The sequence below is a fragment of the Phoxinus phoxinus genome (genome assembly GCF_949152265.1).
Source record: "Phoxinus phoxinus genome assembly, chromosome: 6".
NCBI lineage: Eukaryota > Metazoa > Chordata > Actinopteri > Cypriniformes > Leuciscidae > Phoxinus > Phoxinus phoxinus.
In genome coordinates, this window is record NC_136881.1 from 23951741 (window position 1) to 23973133 (window position 21393).

The 21393-nt window shown below is 38.4% G+C and overlaps 1 protein-coding gene across 3 annotated transcripts in view; it reads right to left on the reverse strand.

Annotated features, from left to right (window-relative positions):
• Window positions 1-21393, reverse strand: part of rims1b (regulating synaptic membrane exocytosis 1b) — an 81305-nt gene that overhangs the window by 32147 nt on the left and 27765 nt on the right. The window contains exons 1-13 of one of the 3 annotated variants that reach the window (XM_079616661.1): window positions 21034-21232; window positions 16415-16683; window positions 13959-14824; window positions 7211-7251; window positions 6924-7034; window positions 5012-5111; window positions 4681-4804; window positions 4521-4577; window positions 4197-4243; window positions 3654-3772; window positions 2846-2976; window positions 1902-2073; window positions 1498-1651 (exon numbers count right to left, since the gene is read on the reverse strand). In XM_079616661.1, the coding sequence (XP_079472787.1) occupies window positions 1498-1651; window positions 1902-2073; window positions 2846-2976; window positions 3654-3772; window positions 4197-4243; window positions 4521-4577; window positions 4681-4804; window positions 5012-5111; window positions 6924-7034; window positions 7211-7251; window positions 13959-14824; window positions 16415-16680 (2188 nt within the window). In that variant the 5' untranslated portion in view covers window positions 16681-16683; window positions 21034-21232. Of the gene's footprint in view, window positions 1-1497; window positions 1652-1901; window positions 2074-2845; window positions 2977-3653; window positions 3773-4196; window positions 4244-4520; window positions 4578-4680; window positions 4805-5011; window positions 5112-6923; window positions 7035-7210; window positions 7252-13958; window positions 14825-16414; window positions 16684-21033; window positions 21233-21393 lie in introns of those variants that run through there. The other 2 variants (XM_079616660.1, XM_079616663.1) reach the window with 2 other exon arrangements.

A 21393-nucleotide genomic window follows, 5' to 3' on the forward strand; every position in this document is an offset into this window, starting at 1 on the left:
CATGTAAATAAAGGAAATCATTTGCATATCTCTTTTTTTCTAGTTTTTGCTACTTAGAAAATCTAAAACGGGGGTTACGTATGCATCCCGGTTCTCTGTGAGGGGAACGAGATGCTGTGTCATGGTGTTGACGCTATGAACAGCAGATTGAGAAAGTTGCTCTGCCGAATCACCCGTCTGCTTGTCTCAGAATACTATAAAATAACAATTTCTGCCTCATTCTGTGATAAGAAGCCACGTTAGTTCGCAGAAGAAAGTTATTTCAATCACTCGACCGACGCTATAACATGATTTTGGAATATAATATGCTGTTATTCTCATAAATTGTATTTTGACGCAGTACTAACCTAAAAACGATTAGTATTTTAGTCTCCTCTAAATGAAATCACATAACATGGTTTAAATTTTTTTTAATAAATCTCAGAATTGTATGATTGATTGAATTAGTTCTGACGATATGACAACAAGCTCCAAATTTTCCTTTCAAATGAGTTACAGTAATAGTTGTGTTGTTAAAATGTATTTATAATACTGTTAAAGTGGACAGTATTTTCTCTCTCCTGGTTATGCAATAATATTGGCTAAAAAAGAAAGCAAACACAAAATAAAGATACATTTGACTGACAATTCTCTATAGATATCCCGATACATTGTTACTGTGAATTATTTTGGCCAAAAAGAATATCGTGACAGCCCTAGTACACACGAGGACTGACCTAGCGGGCTCCTCACCTATACAGAAAATGCATGTCATGTGAGTCGTCCGCCTTAAAAAAGTAAAAGCAAGTGCACTGCATGACACATATCCAGTAGTTCAGTTCTGACATTGTTTTCTAACTCCTGTCTAGACTTTAGACTTTAAATACACACACAATACAGGAACAGACACACACTCAACAAACATGCGGCTTCTGAATACAAATAAGCTGCTTCAGACACCGGCTCACGCAGGAGCATTCCCATAGCGTCAACGCCATGACGCAGCATCAGAGTTCAACTTCGAAAGGGAACATACTTAATCTAGACATGTAATCAAGTCTTCTAGACACACATTCTAAGACATTGTATGGTCAGTAAATATATTTTTGGTGCTAACATAACATTTAGTGATGGGTAACGATTAATCGCATCCAAAATAAAACTTTGTGTTTACATAATATATGTGTGTGTACTGTGTATAATTATTTTGTATATATAAATACACACACACACATGCATGTATATATTTAAGAAAAATGTGTTATTTATTTATTAAATATTTATATTTATACTGTATATAATATAAATTACATACAAATATTTATTAAATATATACATGCATATGTGTGTATTTATATATACAAAATAATTATACACAGTACACACACATACAGTATATTATGTAAACACAAAAATAATGGCGATTAATCGTTGCCCAGCACTATTCAGATAATGTAAATAAATAAAAAATACAGTGACACACACATCACTAGCACACATACACTAGCTGATACTTACTTTGCAGTTTTTTACTAGGACTATCTCCATGAACATGTCTGCGGGGGAGGCAGGGGGATGGCTGAGGCAATGGTAGGGATGACACATCATGGGATTGCAATTTGTACCAGTGTGGCTGGTCATCCAATAGAGCTGTTTCCAGCTCAATCAGAATCTGGGCAAAGAGAAAGCCAGAAAGAGGAATTTGAACCATGTTATAATAACTATTTGGAGGCCAAAATGACCTGAAGGGTCCTGTGGAGTCAAGGGAATTGAACACATTACTTCACAAATGCACTTTTCATTGAATTCCCTTCTGAAATGAATCCATACAAATACTGTAAATTATATGTTATTCCGAACCTAGAAATAGATACATAGATATCTTACTGTCAAGACAAAATAATTGAAGCACACACACACACCTCTCCCATGAATTCACTCTCTTCTTCCTGGACTCTGGGCTGGTCCCAAACAGTGATCTCCAACATGCGCTCTCTGAAGTCTCTGCGGTGGATGTGAGAATACAGGAACGTCTGGTTCCATTTTGGCTCTGCACTCTTCTTCACCGTTTTCGTCCTTCTCTTGCTCTTGTCACTAGAGGAATGTAGTGTGTTTAAAAGAGTGTGTACACTGCAAAACTTAGCAAATTTCTCCCAAAAATCAGCACAGAAAAAGCAGATTCCATTTCCACTTATTATTCAATCGTTTAGCATGGAATAAATTTCATAAACTCAGCATTACCCAAAATGAAAAATGCAAGTGCAAAAATACAGTGCAAAGCTAGTGCATTGATAAATATATATCATGAAAGAAACAAAAGAAAATACAAAACCATTCTAAATAGTTAAAACATTTAAAAGAATAAAATATTTCTGAGACCACCTATCTACAATACCGTTCAAAATTTAGAGTTGGTAAGTCTCTAATGCTCATAATGACCTTTATCTATGATACAATCTTTATTTGATTAAAATCAGTGAACTGTAACGTGAAATATAATTACAATTTAAAATAATGCGTATTTTCCTGTGATTCAGCTAAGTAGAATTTTCAGCAGCCATCGTCTTCAGAATCACGCGATCCTTCAGAAATCATTGTAATATGCTGATTTGGTACTTAAGAAACATTTCTAATCATATGCTGGTTAATATTTTTGTGGATTCTTTGATGAATAGAAAGTTAAAAATAACAGTACTTATTTGAAATATAATTCTGTTGTTAAAATTTAGAGCGTTCTTGCTGAATACAAGTATAATTTCTTTCAAAATGAACAAAGAAACTACCGGTAACTAATGCTACTGACCTAAAAAAACTAAAAAAAACTTGAAAAAAATATGTCAATTTGAATATATTTTACATGTTTTACCTTCTATCGGGAAGAAAATACATCTTGACGTAGGGATTTCTGGGTCGCCCGTCAGGTCGAGGTGGCAGTTCTCGTGCTTGTAGGACATTCACAATAAGCTGATGGCCCACTTTATCATACCATAATTTCACCTTGGTAAAAAGAAATAACACTTTCTCAAAGTTCACAAAATGTTGGCTATACATTATTTAAAGGGGTGGTAAAATGCGCTTTTCACAAAATGTAAAATAAATATCTGATGTCCAGAGTGTGTGTGTGTGAAGTTTTAGCACAAAATACCCCACAGATATTTTTATATAGCATGTTAAAGTTCTGTCATGGTAATCTATAAATCGCTCGTATAGGAACTGTTGTGAGATGCACACAGAGTGACTTTCTAATGCATGTGAAAAGATGGATGCTAAAGTTTGAGCTGACTCACAAATGCACTCTTACAACATACTCTACAACAACTTTTCCTCTTCTTAACATGGACTGTGTGTTCAGGGGGCGGGGTTTATGTACATTTTAGGGTTGGTGATGCCCCTAACCTGGGAGGAATGTTGTGTTGTCCCAACCAGCCGTTTGTTGTAGTTCTTTTCTTTAAAAGCAAATATTACTCTTTGCTTTGAACGTTGTAACTTTGCAGATGTTGTTTATGATCAAACAGCAACATTTCACACTAACTAAAGTTAGAAAAGTGAAATCATACTCAACCACCCCTTTAAATATGAGCTAGCAGATAAAATGTCATTCCCAAACTATACCTTCCTTTTCAGTTGAGAAAACAGGGCTAAATATGTTCTCTGCAAAGTGGTTTTACACTTACCGATAGCTGTCCTGGCAGTACCAGAGGGAGGTCTCTCAACATCCCGGGACTAGTCGGTGACATAACAGAGATGGATGGACGGTCCATCTTTTGTGATTCATCTATAGAACTCGATCCAGCTGTAAGTTTAAATAGCTGACATGTTAAATGTGCAAAATAAAATATTTAAATAAAATATCCCAAAAAATTATAGATTATTGATTTAAACATAAATGAACATGTAATCGTAAATTCTGAAATAATAACATAACAAGGAGTACACTATTTGAATGAAATTTTTTAAAATTCTTTACGCTTTATTATTCATTGTTAGTATATTAACAAATATCTTTTTAATGTGATGACCAAAATAAAATTGTTAATGACTATTTTCACAAGTAATTTGTGATTAACGTGATTACCAACTGCCCTCATGTAAAAAAAAAAAAAAAAAAAAAGACTGTCCGTAATTCCACTCCACTTTCCCCACATGGAAAAAAAGACAGTGTCCCATGTAAGACGGGTTTCGAATGGCATAAATGTCAGTAAATGATCAAAACCTACTTGATTCTAGAGGGGGATGTGATGTCCCTGGAAGTCTCGGTGTATCTCTGTAGGAAAATTGAAACACAGGGGGAAAAAAATGGTCAGATGACAGATCATTAGCTTATCTCTCTGTCAGTTTTTCCACACACATAAACACTGACTTGACTGCATTTCCCCTTTTGAGACATCATGGAAACACTGTCCAGTCACAGGAAAGAATAGGGAACCAAAGGACCGATGATGCAATGACTGAACAGTTTTAACTATGAGAGGAGGGTCTGGAGCATGTAGGGTGACACTGGGGACACTGGGAGGAATAACACTCTCAGATACTTTACTTACTGATATGCTCTATAGACCTTTTTCAAGAAGTTTTTGGACAGAATACGTTGAATACATCTTTAACATGCAACAGGAAGAAAAATCATTGGAGTCACTCATATATCCAGAGGTTTATATAATTTCCAAACCATGTTCGATATTTGTGCTTTGTTTAGCTTACTCAATTGGTCTGGACACAACTATTTCCACTTGAGGTGCTGACTGGGACTCTAGAATAATATTGTACACTTCCTTTTTAGTTGCTCCAGGCAAAGCCTTTCCATTCCACTGCAACACCTCATCGCCTGAAATCAAAAAAATAAACTATTTAGCACTTGGCGGTGTTCTGCATAGAAAGACTGACTGAATAATGAGCTGTGAAAATGTAGACATGCAACCAAAAATATCAACAGAGATCTTGCAAAAGACATTAATAAAGCTATGGTCAAAATAATATTTTAAAATACTGCAATTTTCTTACATAGTTAGCCAAATTTAAATAATCATAATACCTGCTCGTAAATGGCCAACAATGTCAGCCAAACTTCCTTTCTTTACTTTGGTGATAAAGGCCCCCAGTCTCCCTGACTCCGTAATTTTCCCACCAACCACCTGGACAGGACAGATGACAGTCAACCATGTTTACTCACAATCTGCAAAAAACAACCTAACTACTGTTCTTAAGCTTCTTTACATTTTTATATTGTAAAGTATGGCACTAGCCACACTAAGGTTATAGGGTTGAATCCCAGAGAACACACAAACTGATAAACTGCTTTACGTGAATACACTGTAACGGCTGTTTCACATTGGACGCACATGCTGGGCGGAAGAAGTGCAGAAGCTGTGCTTATACAGAGTGGAAGCAGCACGCGCCCATTATGCTTTCACAATGCAGTTTAACCGCGGCTTGTGTACTGCAAATACACACAAGTATCGTCCATTGTGACACCTTTTTCATGTGATTTGATTTATGATGTGCAGCACACTCTTCTGTGATGTGACAGTGTTTCCCTGCCACACATACATGCATATGGCATGCTGTATATACTGCATATAGTTAAAATGGTGCCTGAACAAAATGTGTGCATTTGTATGTCTGGAGAAAGTTTTATAAAAATACTTGTGCTGCTTACGCTCTGCTTATGCGTTCAATGTGAAACAGGTGTCGCTTTGGATAAAAATTTCTGCCAAATGCATTAATAGGATAAATAAGTATGAAAAAAAAAAATGAAAAAAAGATTTTAGAAGTATGTAAGTAAACATAAAATAAGGAAATAAAAAATATCAGGAGTATACAGACTGTTTAGTACCTTAAAAACACCAGAACACGAACAGTAAAAAAGCATACTTATGAATAAGATTGTACAGATTAAATAATGCAAATGTTTAAATTGTTACCATGCTCTATATACAGTACAGTGCTATGCATAAGTGTAGACACCCATGCTAAAGTTTAAACAGTTAAACATGCTAAAACAGTAATAACAATAAAATCATCTTTTGGAAATTGATTGTAATGCCTTAATAAAAAAAACTGGGAAAAATCCAACCTTTAAGAACACCAATTTTCTTTGTGAATGAATAATGTATTGTAAATAATAATGTTCTTCCTTAAAATACAAGGTGCATAAGTCAGGACACCCCTGTGTTAAATTCCCATAGAGACAGGCAGATTTTTATTTTTAAAGGCCAGTTATTTCATGGATCCAGGATACTCTGCATCCTGATAAAGTTCCCTTGGCCTTTGGAATTAAAATAGCCCCACATCATCACATACCCTTCACCATACCTAGAGATTGGCATGGATTTTTCCTCATTTTTTTAATTAAGCCATTAAGATCAATTTCCAAAAGAAGATTTTTTTATTCCTCTTTTTAGGCAACTTTAGCATGGGTGTCTACACTTATGCATAGCACTGTATTCCATATAATCTCCATGTATATTTTAAGACCACTATAAATTGTTAAAATAAATAAATCTTTCAAACCCTGAGTTTGACTACTTAAAAACCACAGATGTTTTTTTTTTTTTAAAAGGTACAAATTGAGGAAAAGCTTGAAGGTCTTAATGGAAAGATTTGGGAAAGTGTTGGGGAAATAAAAAATGCAGGGATCCTGTAGGGTTCTGATTTGAATGCAACATACAAAATAGCAAAGCTGGAAATGATATTGCATCTGAAATGTTCAAATTCGGTTTAAAATGTTAAAGAACATCATATTTTAACCACATCAACAATAGAACTAAAGTAATTTCATTTATTCCGTTATCATTATTCCTGTATTATTCGCGGCAATTTCTTTCACCTGCAAAATTTCAATGAGCAACGGTAAAAGTGACCACACCTTTAGTGTAGCACAACCCTTCAAGTGCAATACAGAGACAATGTTATTAGCTGGTGTAAACTGTCATTGACAAGCTCACCTTCAGACCCAGTAGGGAACCGGCTTCTCGTGGCATGGTGGAGTGCTTACTTAGAGTGATGCGGCCAATCAAATGATCTCCCTCTTTGGATGGCTGCCAGCTCACTGGATGCTGTGAAAAACAGAACAATGCTTTTTCAGTCCCATAAAAAAACATGTACTGACACATTTCAGAGAGTTCAGCTACAGAAGCACTCTGTTATCAAATAACTTATGTGTCTGCTATTACGCCCATTGCCACGGATACATGTTTGCAATATATGATTCAAATCAAATTGAAATACTTACATGCCACACAGTGGGATCCAGAGGATGACAGTCCCAGACACCTGCAAAATAAAAATTGACATTATAATTATGGTTGGGAATCGAATTACGATTCCAATTCTGCAATCGAATACTTAAGGTCAGGAATCGGATACTTGTTATACAATTAAAATATTGATTCCTCTTATCGATTCTTTTGTGTGCATTTTAATATGACTTTAAACCATTCAAGCCCTAGACCCGCGCGTTGTTTTCTGTGCTGCACGCACATCCAAAGCGCGATCGCAGAAACAGTGATTTAATGTGATTTTAAACCATTCACGCGCAAGAACAATTTTAAACCAGACTCACGCGCTGTTTTCTGTGCTGCGCACACATCCAAATTGACGTGAGCACAGAAAGCTGCCTCTCATACTGAATACTGTCTTCCAGTTGTTTTTGCACTTAAACGGACAAATACACACACACAAATACGTCAAAATATCCTCGTAAACACAGTCGGTTATGTCTTAAAGGACAATTCCGGTGCAAAATGAACCTAGGGGTTAATAACACATGGGTACCGAGTCAACTGTTCTCTGGGATGTGTTTCCATGATAATCGAATGTACTGATTAAAAACTGATTAGCTTATAACGCTAGTATATGGGGCATAGAATAAGTAAAAAGAAACCGTTAATACCACTAACAAGGCTCAAAATAGCCTCACACTAACACGGTAGCGTAATGAGGGTCCCTACATGCAAACCGAACCACTAAGTGAGCTGGTCGATAGGTTTAAGTCACAGTTCAGCTTACGTAGCACGGCGTTCGTGGTTCAACTGGTCGAGACTGTTTTCCAAAGATGGCTCTTGCCTGTATAGAAGCGGACCAAGTACAGAGCCTGTGTGCATTTATGATACAAAAAAGCTAGCTGTGAAATTTGCCTTAGCCAGACAAATCAGTTTGCCATTTTATTCAGGATCCATTGTCATTTTCATTGCCAAAATCATATTAATCACAGTGCATAATTTGAGATTTAATAGAAATTATATTGTGGTGGAAATGATTATATGTTTTAAGAGAGTTTATTTTAAGTTGAAGTTGATAACCACTCTGAAGCTACCATGTGCAAACATAATGTCAAACATGTTCCAACATGAATCGGACATGGGTAATTTCCCAATCCCATCTTCTCTTTATCACCTCCTGTCACCTCCTCCTATGCTGTCCTAAAAAGGCAAATACAGGAACTATGCCAACACTAGATAGCATAGCTGTGAACACAGGACAGAAACCCAATATGAGTCATAATGCCTTTGTAGGGCAATATGAATATATCTTTTCTTTGGCATTAAGTTTGTAATGGCAGATGCCGAGCTAATGTGACTTCATTACTGATAACTAGGACAAGCAAATACTGGATGGAAGCTTATAATGTCAGTGATTGCCAAGGGAATAGCTCATGTTTCATTCAGTGTGCAGAGGGTGTTCTTGGGTGCTGCATAGTACTATACATTAAAGTTGTACGACAGTTTTAGGAATGCAATCAAGATGATCAAATGAAACTGTAAAATGTTATACTAGGCTGTATATTTTCTTGTTTGGGGTTTGGCACTTTAAATATATCTCACCTTTGTTGCTGAAGGCAGATATACTCTGTTATACGACACCCCTAAGTTAAATGACTCTATTAATTTATAGCATTAGTGTAAATCTAGCTAATCTTTATAAGATTATCATTAAATACTGTTTCTAAAGTGGGAGAATTCCCTATTCTTGTATGGTAAATGTCAAATGCTGAGCCTTTTTAAACAACAAAATGTATTGATTAGGGCTGTCAAAATTACGCATGCATTTAATTGTTTTTCTTAGCGCTGTTAAGGCATTTATTCAATTTGACATCAGCAAAAATGATTGACAGGGAGAGTGAGATTAATAAAATAAAAAAAAATTAATTGACTTTTATAACACATAAATTTGCTCCAAATTTAGTTTGACAGCCTTAATATTGCTGTGCATTATTTTCTTTGTGTGTGGCCTGAGGTCAAGATCAAACTTATCTAGATCTAAACCTTTGAACTTGCAAAGACATGAATATCTCAGAATTCAAGAGGATAATTTCTCACAAAGCAACGTTAACGTTAAATGTACACTATGTTGCTTTTGGTCCTCTAGAGGTTATAAAACAAAACTGCATGCATTTTGCTGAAGAACATTGTTTTGGTTGCGCTTCGGCTCTGTGTGACTATGGGGATAAATATGGTTCTGTTTCTAACTAAAAAAAGACAGAGATTATCCTACTGCTCATAAAACATTCACTCCTAGATTTAAGAGATATAACCAGTTTAGATGGAAAGGTTCTCAAGCTGAATAGCTAAATACATTACTGTAGCTTTACCCATTAATAGACATGATACTCCCTTGAAAATAAATTCCAGCACAGCGTTCCAACAACCATAATGAAATGGCCCTTCACAATAGATAATACTTTACAGTGACCTCTCTTTGAAAGCTACATATGGCAATTTATCTTTTCAATAAAAAGCATACTCACTTGTTGAGTAATAAAAATGCATAGCTTTTTACAACATTTCAAATCACTCAGTTCTAGCCATCCCCAAAAAGCCAAGCCAATGTTGACTCTCGTTTTATTGCGAGCTCGTGTCATGTTCTCTTTTTGCCAGGAGACTCTCCTCAATTTGCCATTTGTTTAAAATGGGTTATTCCCTGCAGGTTTGAGATTTAGCGTGTTCGATGTCAACCTCGATGTCTTTTGTTGTTTGATTAATGTTATTATAGCAAGTGGTGCGGCAACAGGAATATTAGGCTGCCGTCATTTGCTGCACGGATCTAATATACTGTTACACATGGGTTTTCTTTGTCAACTGTTGGTTGTCATAATGAGGGTCCCCACATGCAAACCGAAGCATTGAGAACTTTGTAAGTGTACAGACAGTTTAATAAGAAGATACCGTGGACATCAGACAGCATGGCCACAATTTTCATAGCTATGCCGATGACATCCAAATTTATTTCACGATCAATCCCAACTCAGTTTTTCCACCCCCTTCAGTTATCTCCTGCCTCCGCGAGCTTAAAACATGGATGTCCTCTAACTTTCTACAGCTTAATGCTGGTAAAACAGAAATCCTGTTGATCAACCCTAGATCACAGAGGTCACCCAGACATGACATTTTTATCGATATAGATGGTATTGAGATTAGGCCTTCAAAAACCGTACGGAATCTGGGAGTTTTGTTCGACCCCACGCTCTGCTTTCACTCACACATGAGTCAGACTGTCAAATCATGCTTCTTTCACCTGCGGAATATTGTTCGTATTCGCCCCTCTCTTACCTTTATAGATGCGGAAACTGTCATTCACGCTTTCATCACTTCGAGATTGGACTTCTGTAATTCATTATACAGCGGACTACCTGCCAAAGAAATACACCGCCTTCAAATGGTACAAAACTCTGCTGCACGAGCCCTCACATACAATAAAAAATCTGCTCATATCACTCCGATCCTTCACCAACTGCACTGGCTCCCTGTCATAAATCGCATCCAGTTCAAACTGTTGGTCCTAGTATATAAAGCCTTGCATGGCCCGGCACCCAAATACCTTGTTGATTTGGTACAACCATATGTTCCAACTCGGGTCCTTAGGTCCAGCACTGAAAACCTACTCGTGGAACCTTGGGTCAGACTCTCTACGGTGGGCGGTAGGGCCTTTAGTGTTGTTGGCCCTAAGCTTTGGAATAAGCTGCCCCCGAATCTTCGTGCGACTGACAACATCCGGTCTTTCAAAAAACAACTTAAAACTCATATCTTCCAGCTTGCCCAGTAAATAAGTATCCTCGTAAGTACCCTGCATCCTCATATTTTCAAGTTCGCCCAATAAATAAGTATCCTCGACAAATTTTCCCTGTTCCCCACTTTCTCAGCCCTATCTACTTACAATGTCGTAATTATAAGCTCTGATAGTACAATATCTTTTCTTTGATTCATGTCAATTGTTTGTTTGTTATAAGCAGATGGCCTTTGTACCTGTTTGCTTGCTGTTTATTTGTTATCTGTATAACATTGTAAAGCGACCTTGAGTTCTTGAAAGGCGCTATAGAAAATAAACTTATTATTATTATTATTATTACACAATCTAATATGCACACCTTTTTTTTGTACAAAACTGTAATTTGACAAAATTACAGCTTAATTAATCACAAATGTAACATGGCAGGGACTTTCAAAACAATGCACCCTTGCAGCTGATAAAAATGGGAAGAACCAAAGCATAATCACACTCAAAAGCTGGAATGGGTTACCCAAGGATGAATATGAAAAAGTCCCCAAATGGAACATGCTGCATCCCAGGACTGACGCAGGCCAGTCAGTCACTCAGTGCTTTTATGCGAGAGAGCTGCTGACCTAATTCCCAAATCTGGTTCCCTTAAAATTTTCCAAATAAACAAATGCAGCTTCACCGCATGAATCAGCAGGGTTTTTTTTCCACAGACCTAAGGCTCAGGACTGATCATTATGGGTACACATCATGGTTCAACAGCTACAATGACGTATGTAAAATGAGTCTATATATGGCCTTGATGTGAAAATGTATGCAAAAGTAAGATATAAACTATTAAACCATTACAGTAACTGTACAGTAAATTACAGTAAAAATAAAAAGCAAAATAAAAAACAATTGTACACAAATTTGCTACCACAATAGATATTGGCCATTCTGAGCTGACTGAAGCTGTACACACATTCTCATACACTCACATGCAATTCACAGCAGATAGATAACAAAACAGAGGTATTTAACTGGATGTTAATTAGTGGCATTCATTGAAGCCAAACAAGTGAAGTTTGCACTTTTAAGATTACATCCGTAAAGTGTGGGGTAGCAGTTTTACTATTAAAATGTTCCTAATTGGCATTTTTTGTGCATTTTGATGCAGTTTGAGAAATATTGAATCGGTTTTTTTTTTTTTAACTAAGTGAGCTGAATAAAGAGCATAGTTACACTGTATGATGTTTTTTTTAATGTTTTTGAAAGAAATCTCTTTTGCTTAACCAAGGTTAGATTTATTTTATGAAAACAGTAAAAACAGTAATATTGTAAAATAGTATTACAGTTTAAAATCATTGTTTTCTATTTTAATGCTTTCAAGATTTCAATGTAACATGATCATTACTATGCATTCTAATATTTCATATCATTATCAATGTTGTAAACAATAATGCTGATTATTATGAAAACTGTGATACAGTTTTTCAAGATTCTTTGATGAATAGAATATAATCAAAATAACAGCATTTATTTGAAAAAGAAATATTTTGGAACATTATTAATGCCCTAACTGTCACGTTTAATCAATTTAATGCATTCTTGGCAAATAAAAGTATTAATTTCTTTCCAATCAAAACTATTGATCAATAGTGTGTACTGTGTACTCTATACTACTACTACTAAAAGAAGGAAGAAATTCAATAATTTTGAAGTTGTCCTCCTAACTGCTGCATTTTTTGACAATATTACATGACAAAAAAAAGCAACATTGATCACGTTGTTTCATAGTCATAACCAGATTTAATTTTAGTTTAGAAAACCTGCTAGTTTAATAACCTCATCAAATAGTGCCAGTGCTATTTTATAAAGATGCACACGTACACACAATTAAACACAATGGGCCCTATTTTAACGATCTTAAACGCAAGTGTCAAAGCGCAAAGCGCAAGTAACTTTGTGGGCGGATCCCGGCGCTGTTGCTATTTTCCCGGCGGGATAAACGACTCTTGCGCCTGGCGCAAATCTAAAAGGGGTTGGTCTGAAGTAGCTTCATTATTCATAGGTGTGGTTTGGGCGTAACGTGAAATAAACCAATCAGAGCGTCCTCTCACATTCCCTTTAAGAGCCGGCGCGCTTGTTCCATGGCGGATTGCTATTATAACGGCGGATTTGCCAGCGCACGCCAGGAGCGGTTCACAGCCGAGGAGACCGACGTTCTCGTCAGGACCGTAAAACACAGAGAAGTGACATTGGGGATGATAGGAGAAACCCACCCAAATTAGCTTCGGTTAAACAGGCGTATAATTTGGGTAAATGTGTAGCCTAATCTAGATTTTTTATTTTTTTATCTAGATAGATCCTTTTCCACATCTTCACGGACACAACAATGATTTCCCTCGTGTGTTAATATTTTTCCTTGTAATAATGTATGATTTGCAAAAATGAAAACTGCTGCGTCTGTTTATATCAGAGAATCAAAGTGGATGCGCGTTAACACACTACATTATGGCCAAGCACGCGCCCTTAAAATACCATATCACTAACGCGCAACGCGCCACTGTCTTTAGACTGTTTTTTTCCTGGTCACTGGCGCAATTGCTTTCTAAAACTGGAAAATAGCACATGGGGAGTTTTGCGCCGGAACACGCCTCCTCTTTGCGCTGAACCGCCCCCGCAAGCGCAAGTTCATTCCCTAATTTACCGACGTGCGTCTGTGGAGGGAAAAGTCCGCTGTGCGCGGGTGCAAAATAGGAATGATACATGCGTCGGTGTACAAAGTCAATTGCGCTGGGTGCAAGATAGGGCCCATTGAGTGTTTACTGCTGCCATGATCACTAAAAATATACAGAATTCAAATACATTTTTATTTACCACCATATTTACCACTGTATTAGATTATGTAATGAGACAGATTTTGTAGTGTAATACTTTTTTTGGTGAATTTGAGGCTACAGTTTGACAATAAATTTAGCAACATACAAATGTCATTCACCTACCTTTTCCACCAATTTCGTTCTCCTCACAGCTGGTGTATTCAGGAGTGGAGCCACCCTCTTCTTCAGAGCTACTGATGGACATCTGCCTTTTGTTGAGGCCTCGTTTGGGTCTATAGGCTCGTGGTGGAGGTGGCCGTAACGTCTCCGATTGGTCCGAGCTAAGAGAAGAATCTTTGCGCATGATTTCTGCAGCCTTTTCTCGCTTAGCCCTGTGCAGAAAAGCTGCGGACCCAGGTTCCAGATGCCCCTTTGGGCCCCAGTCCTGCCCGTCCCTGAGGTCTGGGGGTCCTGGAGGGCCCATGTGAGGGCTACAGTGACCCTGTTTAGTGACGGATCCTTGTATCCCAACACCACCCCCCACGGTCCTGTCCATAGAATAAGCTCGATGGTTCTCTAAAAGGGTCTTGCGGTCGTCGTTGTTAGCTACTCGTTGCCTGCTAATTCTATTTCCAGTAGTCTCAACCCCATCTTGGATCAATCCCACTTCGTTGATGGCTAGGTCGCTGTGATGCCGCTCCTGACGCATTTTGGACACTTTGGCATGCATACGCATTTCCTGTTCCTCCTTCTGCGGTTTAACAGGGTAGCGGGCTAGGTTCGGGTCACTGCGGTAACGGGTCTGGTACTCTTCTTCTCGTCTTTGTCGCTCTCGCTCTTCCTCCTCTTGCCTCCTTCGCCGCTCAGGATGGGTGGGATCATCCTCTGGGTATTCCTGTGAGTGGCCTTTCTCCAATCGTCTGCTGTCTCGGTTCTCACCTGGAGCTCGATCTTCAGAGGCCTGCGATGACAGCCTGGCTGGTCCACGTCTTCTCTCTCCACGTCCAATCACCTTTCCATTCTGCTCGTGTAGGGACACGGGTCTCTTCCTATTATTGATTAGACAGAAGTAGGTAAGACTTTGAGATATAGTATTTGGAATTTCCAAGTACCAAAGGCAATTTGCATTTACAACTGCTATAGTAGTTATTTGAAAAATACATAGCTCAACACCCGTTAACCCCTGTGTTTCAAAATGTGGGAATTCAAATGCAAAAAGGATTTAGCTGAATATGCATCTGATAGGAAGAAAGGAAACATATGTCATTTTAAAAGAAAGAGATTATAAGGCAGGAGCTGCAGTCCACATAGTGCCAGTTGAAAAGAGGTCAGAATGAACAGATTTTGTTGAAATGTCCAGCTTAAAATAGAATAAATTGTATGTTGACAGTAAGGATATGTAACACCACATATTTTGTAAATTCAGTTCTGGGAAGTGGGAACCCAATGGTCAGTGGACTAATCTGTCTTAAAGAAGCCTGTATAACTAGGATTGTTTCACATAATACTTAGAATTTGAAATGTCATCTTAAAAATAAGTAATTGTAAAAGTAATCCATGAATTGAGTGCTTTGATCCTAGACTTATAAAGAGACACAATCTCTTTACATTATTAACTTTTTTAGGCTTTTGAATTATGAATTATGGTAAACTGAAGCTCAAACGATCTTGCTTAATTGAAAATAACCAGTGCTAACACCAATAAGGTTTGTTCTTACGTGGCAAGTGAGAACAATTGAGCTTTTGTTTACCACATCTGATGTGCTCTATGTGTGTTGATCAATGTTTAAATGTGAATAAAAGCCTTGTAATTAAAAGTAAAAGTACAAATTTGTAATTTCATAAAAGTTGTAATTGCTACCTAACACATTCGTTGTGTTAGTTAACTGACTTCTAACTAGTCTGTGTTTAAGAAGTTAACTAACAAAATGGCGTACTGTAGCTGTATATGACTTTGATACACTTTGATAACACAATACTTCCTAAAATGTAACACTGAAACAAGCATTTTCTGTAAAACTGCTTTGAAACTATATGTATTGTGTAATCAGCTATACAACTAAAATTTAATTGAATTGAACACTATTGTAAAGCGTTTCAAAATCTGCAATGCTCATACAGTAGCACAGGGGTGTCCAAACCTGCTCAAGGAGGGCCAACATTCTGCAGAGTTTAGGTCCAAATTGCCCCAACACACTTGCCTGGAAGTTTCTAGTCAGTCTGAAGAGCTTGAATAGGTTGGAGGTTGGAGCTAAAACTCTGCAGGACAGTGGCCCTCCAGGAGTATGTTTGGACACCCCTGCAGTAGCACAAGATGCTAAAAATACGGAGCAAGGTGTGACACAACAGTCAAAAGATGTGGTTGTAGCGATGGTCATTTTTACTGTGGTTTTACCATGCAGCAATATACTAAATAAAAATAAATAATAAAGTTGATCTAGTTGATCTTTCCCAAGAGACAACAAATCAACCACTGTGACCTATGCCTAGTTGACACAATACCCAGCAGCATATTTCTCATTATCTGTTGAGTGCCACCAGTAAATATGCACTACTGCACTGTATACTACATTTTGATCAGTAGGGCCACTGAGATACATATCTTAGGACTGGCATGTGTGTAAAATTGTTTGGCCTACTTGTCTCGTGGTGGTTCACTGCGGGAGCGTGAGGTGGGCATCGTATCTGCTCCCTTGGTGGGGTCACCAGGACCAGCGTTGGGTGGCAGAGTGTTGTTAGTGCCCGGAGCCTGGGATCTGGAGCGTAACCTCCTGTCCTTCTCCAACTCGGGGCCACTGAGAGGAGCACCCACACTAAGAGGCCTAGCCCCAGGGGCTGATGAAAACCATTCTCCTGATTTAGTTAGAATTTCCTGTTGTTTCCTGCACAGGTTACATACCCACATCACCTGCATAGACAAATAGAAGTGTTATTAAGGGAAACAGTGTTTGATGATCATTGTAAATGATCAAGATGTACAGTACAGCTAATACTTGAATTAAATTACGTTCTTCTTTAAGACATTATGTTCTTCTTTAAGATTTAAAGAACATTTAAAACAAACAAATTTAAGACAAAGAGACAGACATATACATATATACATATACATAACCACATAATATACCTACATACAGTACATACACACATTCACACTTGACACATCAAACACTGGACTTTCATTATATATTGAGCCAGCACAAATTCAATCTAGCAATTTCAAGGAAGGCATAGGAACTGATAATGTTGAGCAGGTGTAAATATGAGCTGCGATATTATTCAAGCGATTCAAGTCAACCAGACTAAACAATCAAACTTTATCAGATATAAAAACTTATTTAAAATTTCATCAACTACTTTAGACAGTTTCCTACACTTGCTGGACTGCGCTAATTGGTGGCTATATTTTGAAAAGTGATTCAAAGATTGCAGATCTAGTAGGGCTGCCCTCTAATAGTCCGCCAAATGTTAGTCAATGAAAAGAGGCTTAGTCGACCAAATTTTAATTAGACTGTTAGTAACAGAAAAAAAACTCCACAGGAAGTGGCAAAGTCACATAGTCCGTGATGTACAGATTGTAACACGACTGGTCCATGTGGTAATTACAGTATGTCGAGCAGGAAATCCAAACATTCATCTATCATTCATTGACCTAACCATGGCTTATCATTTGAAACATGTAGGTAGTAGCCTAACATTTGCCACTACATAGCTGCTCACTCTAATGTTAGCCTAGATAAATGAGCGCTGTTATTTGACGCATATCCAAGTGTTCACGTGGACAGCGGAAATAACTTAAAATATTGTCATTTTTGGTCATACAGATAAGGGTAAGACAACATTTGAAACTGTCAGGGGGCAGCCCTGAGATATAGTATCCCCAGTACAAGCCTTCAAAATAGATGGTACCTAAAGACCCCATTGAAAAAAATTAAAAGCTCTGAATTTCTGGGGGTTTTAATGACCTTAACGAATTGTATGATCTCAATTATATTTTTTTAAGACTTAAACACTTAAAGGGTTAGTTCAACCAAAAATTATGTCATCATGTTGTTCCCAAGTCAAAAGACATTCATCTTTGGAACAGAAATTAAGATATGTTTTAATTTTCTCACATCCTTTTTGTCAATCCATTGAGAGTCTGCACTGCACAATCAAAATTTCATGCATTAAAAAGTATTGATCAACACATTTAAATAGCTCATCAAATATGGTAAACATGAAAGATCAACGATTCTTGCTTGACACACGAGAACAAAGCTCATTGGTTCTTGTGGACGTTCCAACATGCTTGCATCACATGCGAGAACAAACCTAATTTGTTCTTTCGCATCAAGCAAGCAAGTTTGACCATTACCATATTTAATGCTCTATTTATTTTTGTTGATCAATGTTTATATAATATAATATAATATAATATAATATAATATAATATAATATAATATAATATAATATAATATAATATAATATAATATAATATAATATAATAATTGTGTCTATTCAGAAGACTTCAATTAAACCGCTCGATTCATATTTTATCATATATAGTCTTTATGAACTGTTTGAGTATCAAAGGTTGTGTTAGCTTTCAATGAAGGTATAGAAATCATTAAAAAATATCTTTCAATATATTAAAAATATATTCACAGAAGTTTTATTTTTGGGTGAACTATCCCATTAACCTTAAGGGTGGTCCAAGGTGGCTGATAGATTATCTTACACCTGATGTTGATTATTATTATTTTTTGGTCTATTTAAGCTCAGTTTTGTTCAGTTATTTTGTGTTGACAGCGTTGAGAGCTGTGCTTAAATTCAGCTTTTAAAATTTTTTTGCATCCTGCTGCAAGCTGCAACTTAACGTGACATAAGTACAGACCTCTAATGGATTTAGCTGCAGTCAAAATCATTCTTCTCTTGGGAACCAGTCTCTGGAGGCACACATGTGTTCTTGGACTTACAGCATCTGGTCCATTACGACAATGCCGGCCTGCATGTGTTTTTCTGGGCAGGTTTGAATAAGAAGACCAGGACATGCCTCCAGAGCTTTATGGATTACATGGAATGGCTCATTCTCCCCAACGGTCCACCATTTACAATCTGCGAGAGCAAGGAGGAAATTCACACGCCATCCGCAGCCACCAGTCCAACCCTGGATTGTCCCAGCATGTGTCCAGGTGTGTGAGCAGGCTACATCGGGGATCTCATGGAGCCCCAATCCCTCATCCATGGCTATAGAATTACTGATTGACTGAAAGCGAGTGCATCATGCCCCTTACTGCTCTCTGCATCGAGCCTGTCACTGCTAACAGCATCAATTTTCCTGAGTGTGTGTTCCTGCCCAGCCTCCCTATCCCACCTCCTCCGGTTTCATGTCTGCCTGTTCTGTGTTGGCCAAGAGAGCTGTCCATGAGGTTTCTGCCTGTTCCGCATCGGCCAAGAAGGCCGGTCCTGAATGTTTGTGTCCTCCTCTCTTTGCCAGTCTGTTCACCCCCGCCTGTATTGTCCAGTCCTCCAGCCCTGACTGCACAACCTTTCCTCTACCATTCGGCTCCCTTTCTGGTAATCATTGGGTCACCTTGGTCAGAGTATTTGCCAGCTCAGCCCATGATGATTGACCCAGTAGCTCCACCTAGGACCTCCGTGCCCGCCACTCCTCCTATTCGGCTACACCATGGCTCCTCCCTCCCTCGTCTCCACCTAGGTCCGTCCTCCTCTTGGCTCAACCTTGGTCAGCCGTTGCACTGCCTGCACCAGAGACTTCTGGTCCTTTACCATCGGCTCGTCCCTCCAACCCACGGCTCTGTCAGGCCTTGCCTTTCATCTGACTCCACCTTGGTCCTTGGTCGCACCGCCTTCGCCCTCAGTCCTCCAACACCCCGACTCCACCTCGGACACCTCATCATTCCAGCTCTGCCTTGCCCTTCAGGACCACCATTGTTGCTCAGTCCCTGGAGTCCCGTGGCTCCACTTGGGTTTCCACTGACAGCTGCATCTCGGTCAGTTGTTTCCCTGGGTCCAGCAGACATGCCTTCCCTATGGCTCCCTTCTCCCTTGTCTCCGCAATTGGTTTGCATCATGGCCCTTCTGCTGGGGGTTCCAACCTGGCTGCTCCCGCTTTCTCCGCCCTGGCCCTGCCTGTCCTGGTTGCCTACCCTTCACTCACCTCCAGAACCTCCTCCCACCCTCCACTCTTTTTATGTTTATGTTTCAAGGTGCGTAGACGTGCCTTTTCTCTTTTTTTGTCAGGGTTCTGTTATGTTTTATCTGTGTTTGTTTCACTATGAGTTGGTTCTCGCTCTGTGTGTGTGTGTGTGTGTGCGTGCGTGCGCGTGTGTGTGTGTGTTTGTGTGTGTGTCAAAATGGAGGTGAAGTATCTTCTGAATAGGAATTAAAAGAAATCAGTCATCCTTTTTCTTAATCTGGGTAGATTTTTGTATTGCAAATGCAAAAGTTATTATATTATCAGCCTCATATTTTTTATATATGTGCCTCCTATTCTCTTTCCTTTTCCACAGTGAAGCCCCTTATTATTTAACCCTGTAATAGTTAATTCATGAGACGGATGGCTGATGCTGCCTAAAATAACTCAGCCGACACCATATTTCTTCACTTCCTCTACCCATATTTCTCCCACCCTCTCTCTTACACTCTCTCTCCCTTTTTTTTTTTTTTTTTGCAAGCCAGCTAGACAGGCCCGATCTGACATGATTAGCAGGAATGCTAAATCAAATGAACAGCTCTTGCATTGACAACAAGTTCATGGCTTTAAAAGCACAGAGGTCCAATCTATTGATCTAACATTACGCTCTTAAAGCACCCTCAGAATTGCAGTAAATCAAATGTACATGAAAGCTGCTGTGGCTATTGTCCTCCAAAAAACATTTGGATGAGAAGAACCGTTATTTTTTCACTGATCTCAATTATTCTACAAGCTTAAGAAGCTTAAATCACATGAACACCCTGCAACCGACACTGCATGTTTTATCAATTGGATAAATGGCGTGAGAACGGAAAAGCAGATATCACCCAAATAGCCTGTAATGTTAGTCATCTTTAGCACTCGATCGCAAACTGGTTATGAAAGCAAGAGCTTATATGATGCACAAAAACATGATGTTTTGCAACAGACAAACACAAATGCTTAATTTAAGCAATAACAATCAGTTTTATGATGTTAAGACAGAGATTTGATATTTCATAAAAGTTTGAATGAGAATAGTTTGACTTTTAACTATTCTATGCTACAAACACCTGTACTCACATGTCAGCATCTTCTTGAAAATAGGTCCCCTCTCACAGGGTCAACCTTCAACTCCATGAAAATCCAATACCAATTCTTTGAAGAATCGCCAGTACAAGATACCTTGTCGACAAATGCGTTGCATTTCGGTGTTGACCTGATCTTAAAGAGGAGATAGGCTGTTCTAGGACAGGATGGATATGAGAGTGAGAGTGAGAGTGAGAGAGAGGGGAAGAGAGAGCATCATGGCCTGATTGGATCCAGTTGGCACGACTCCAGCATAATCTGAGGTAAATCAGATGTGCAGAGGCCCACAGCTGTCAGTCAGCCAGAGAAACACTCTCGGGAAGGATTAGCAATCCCTGCTAATCCCACCACGCT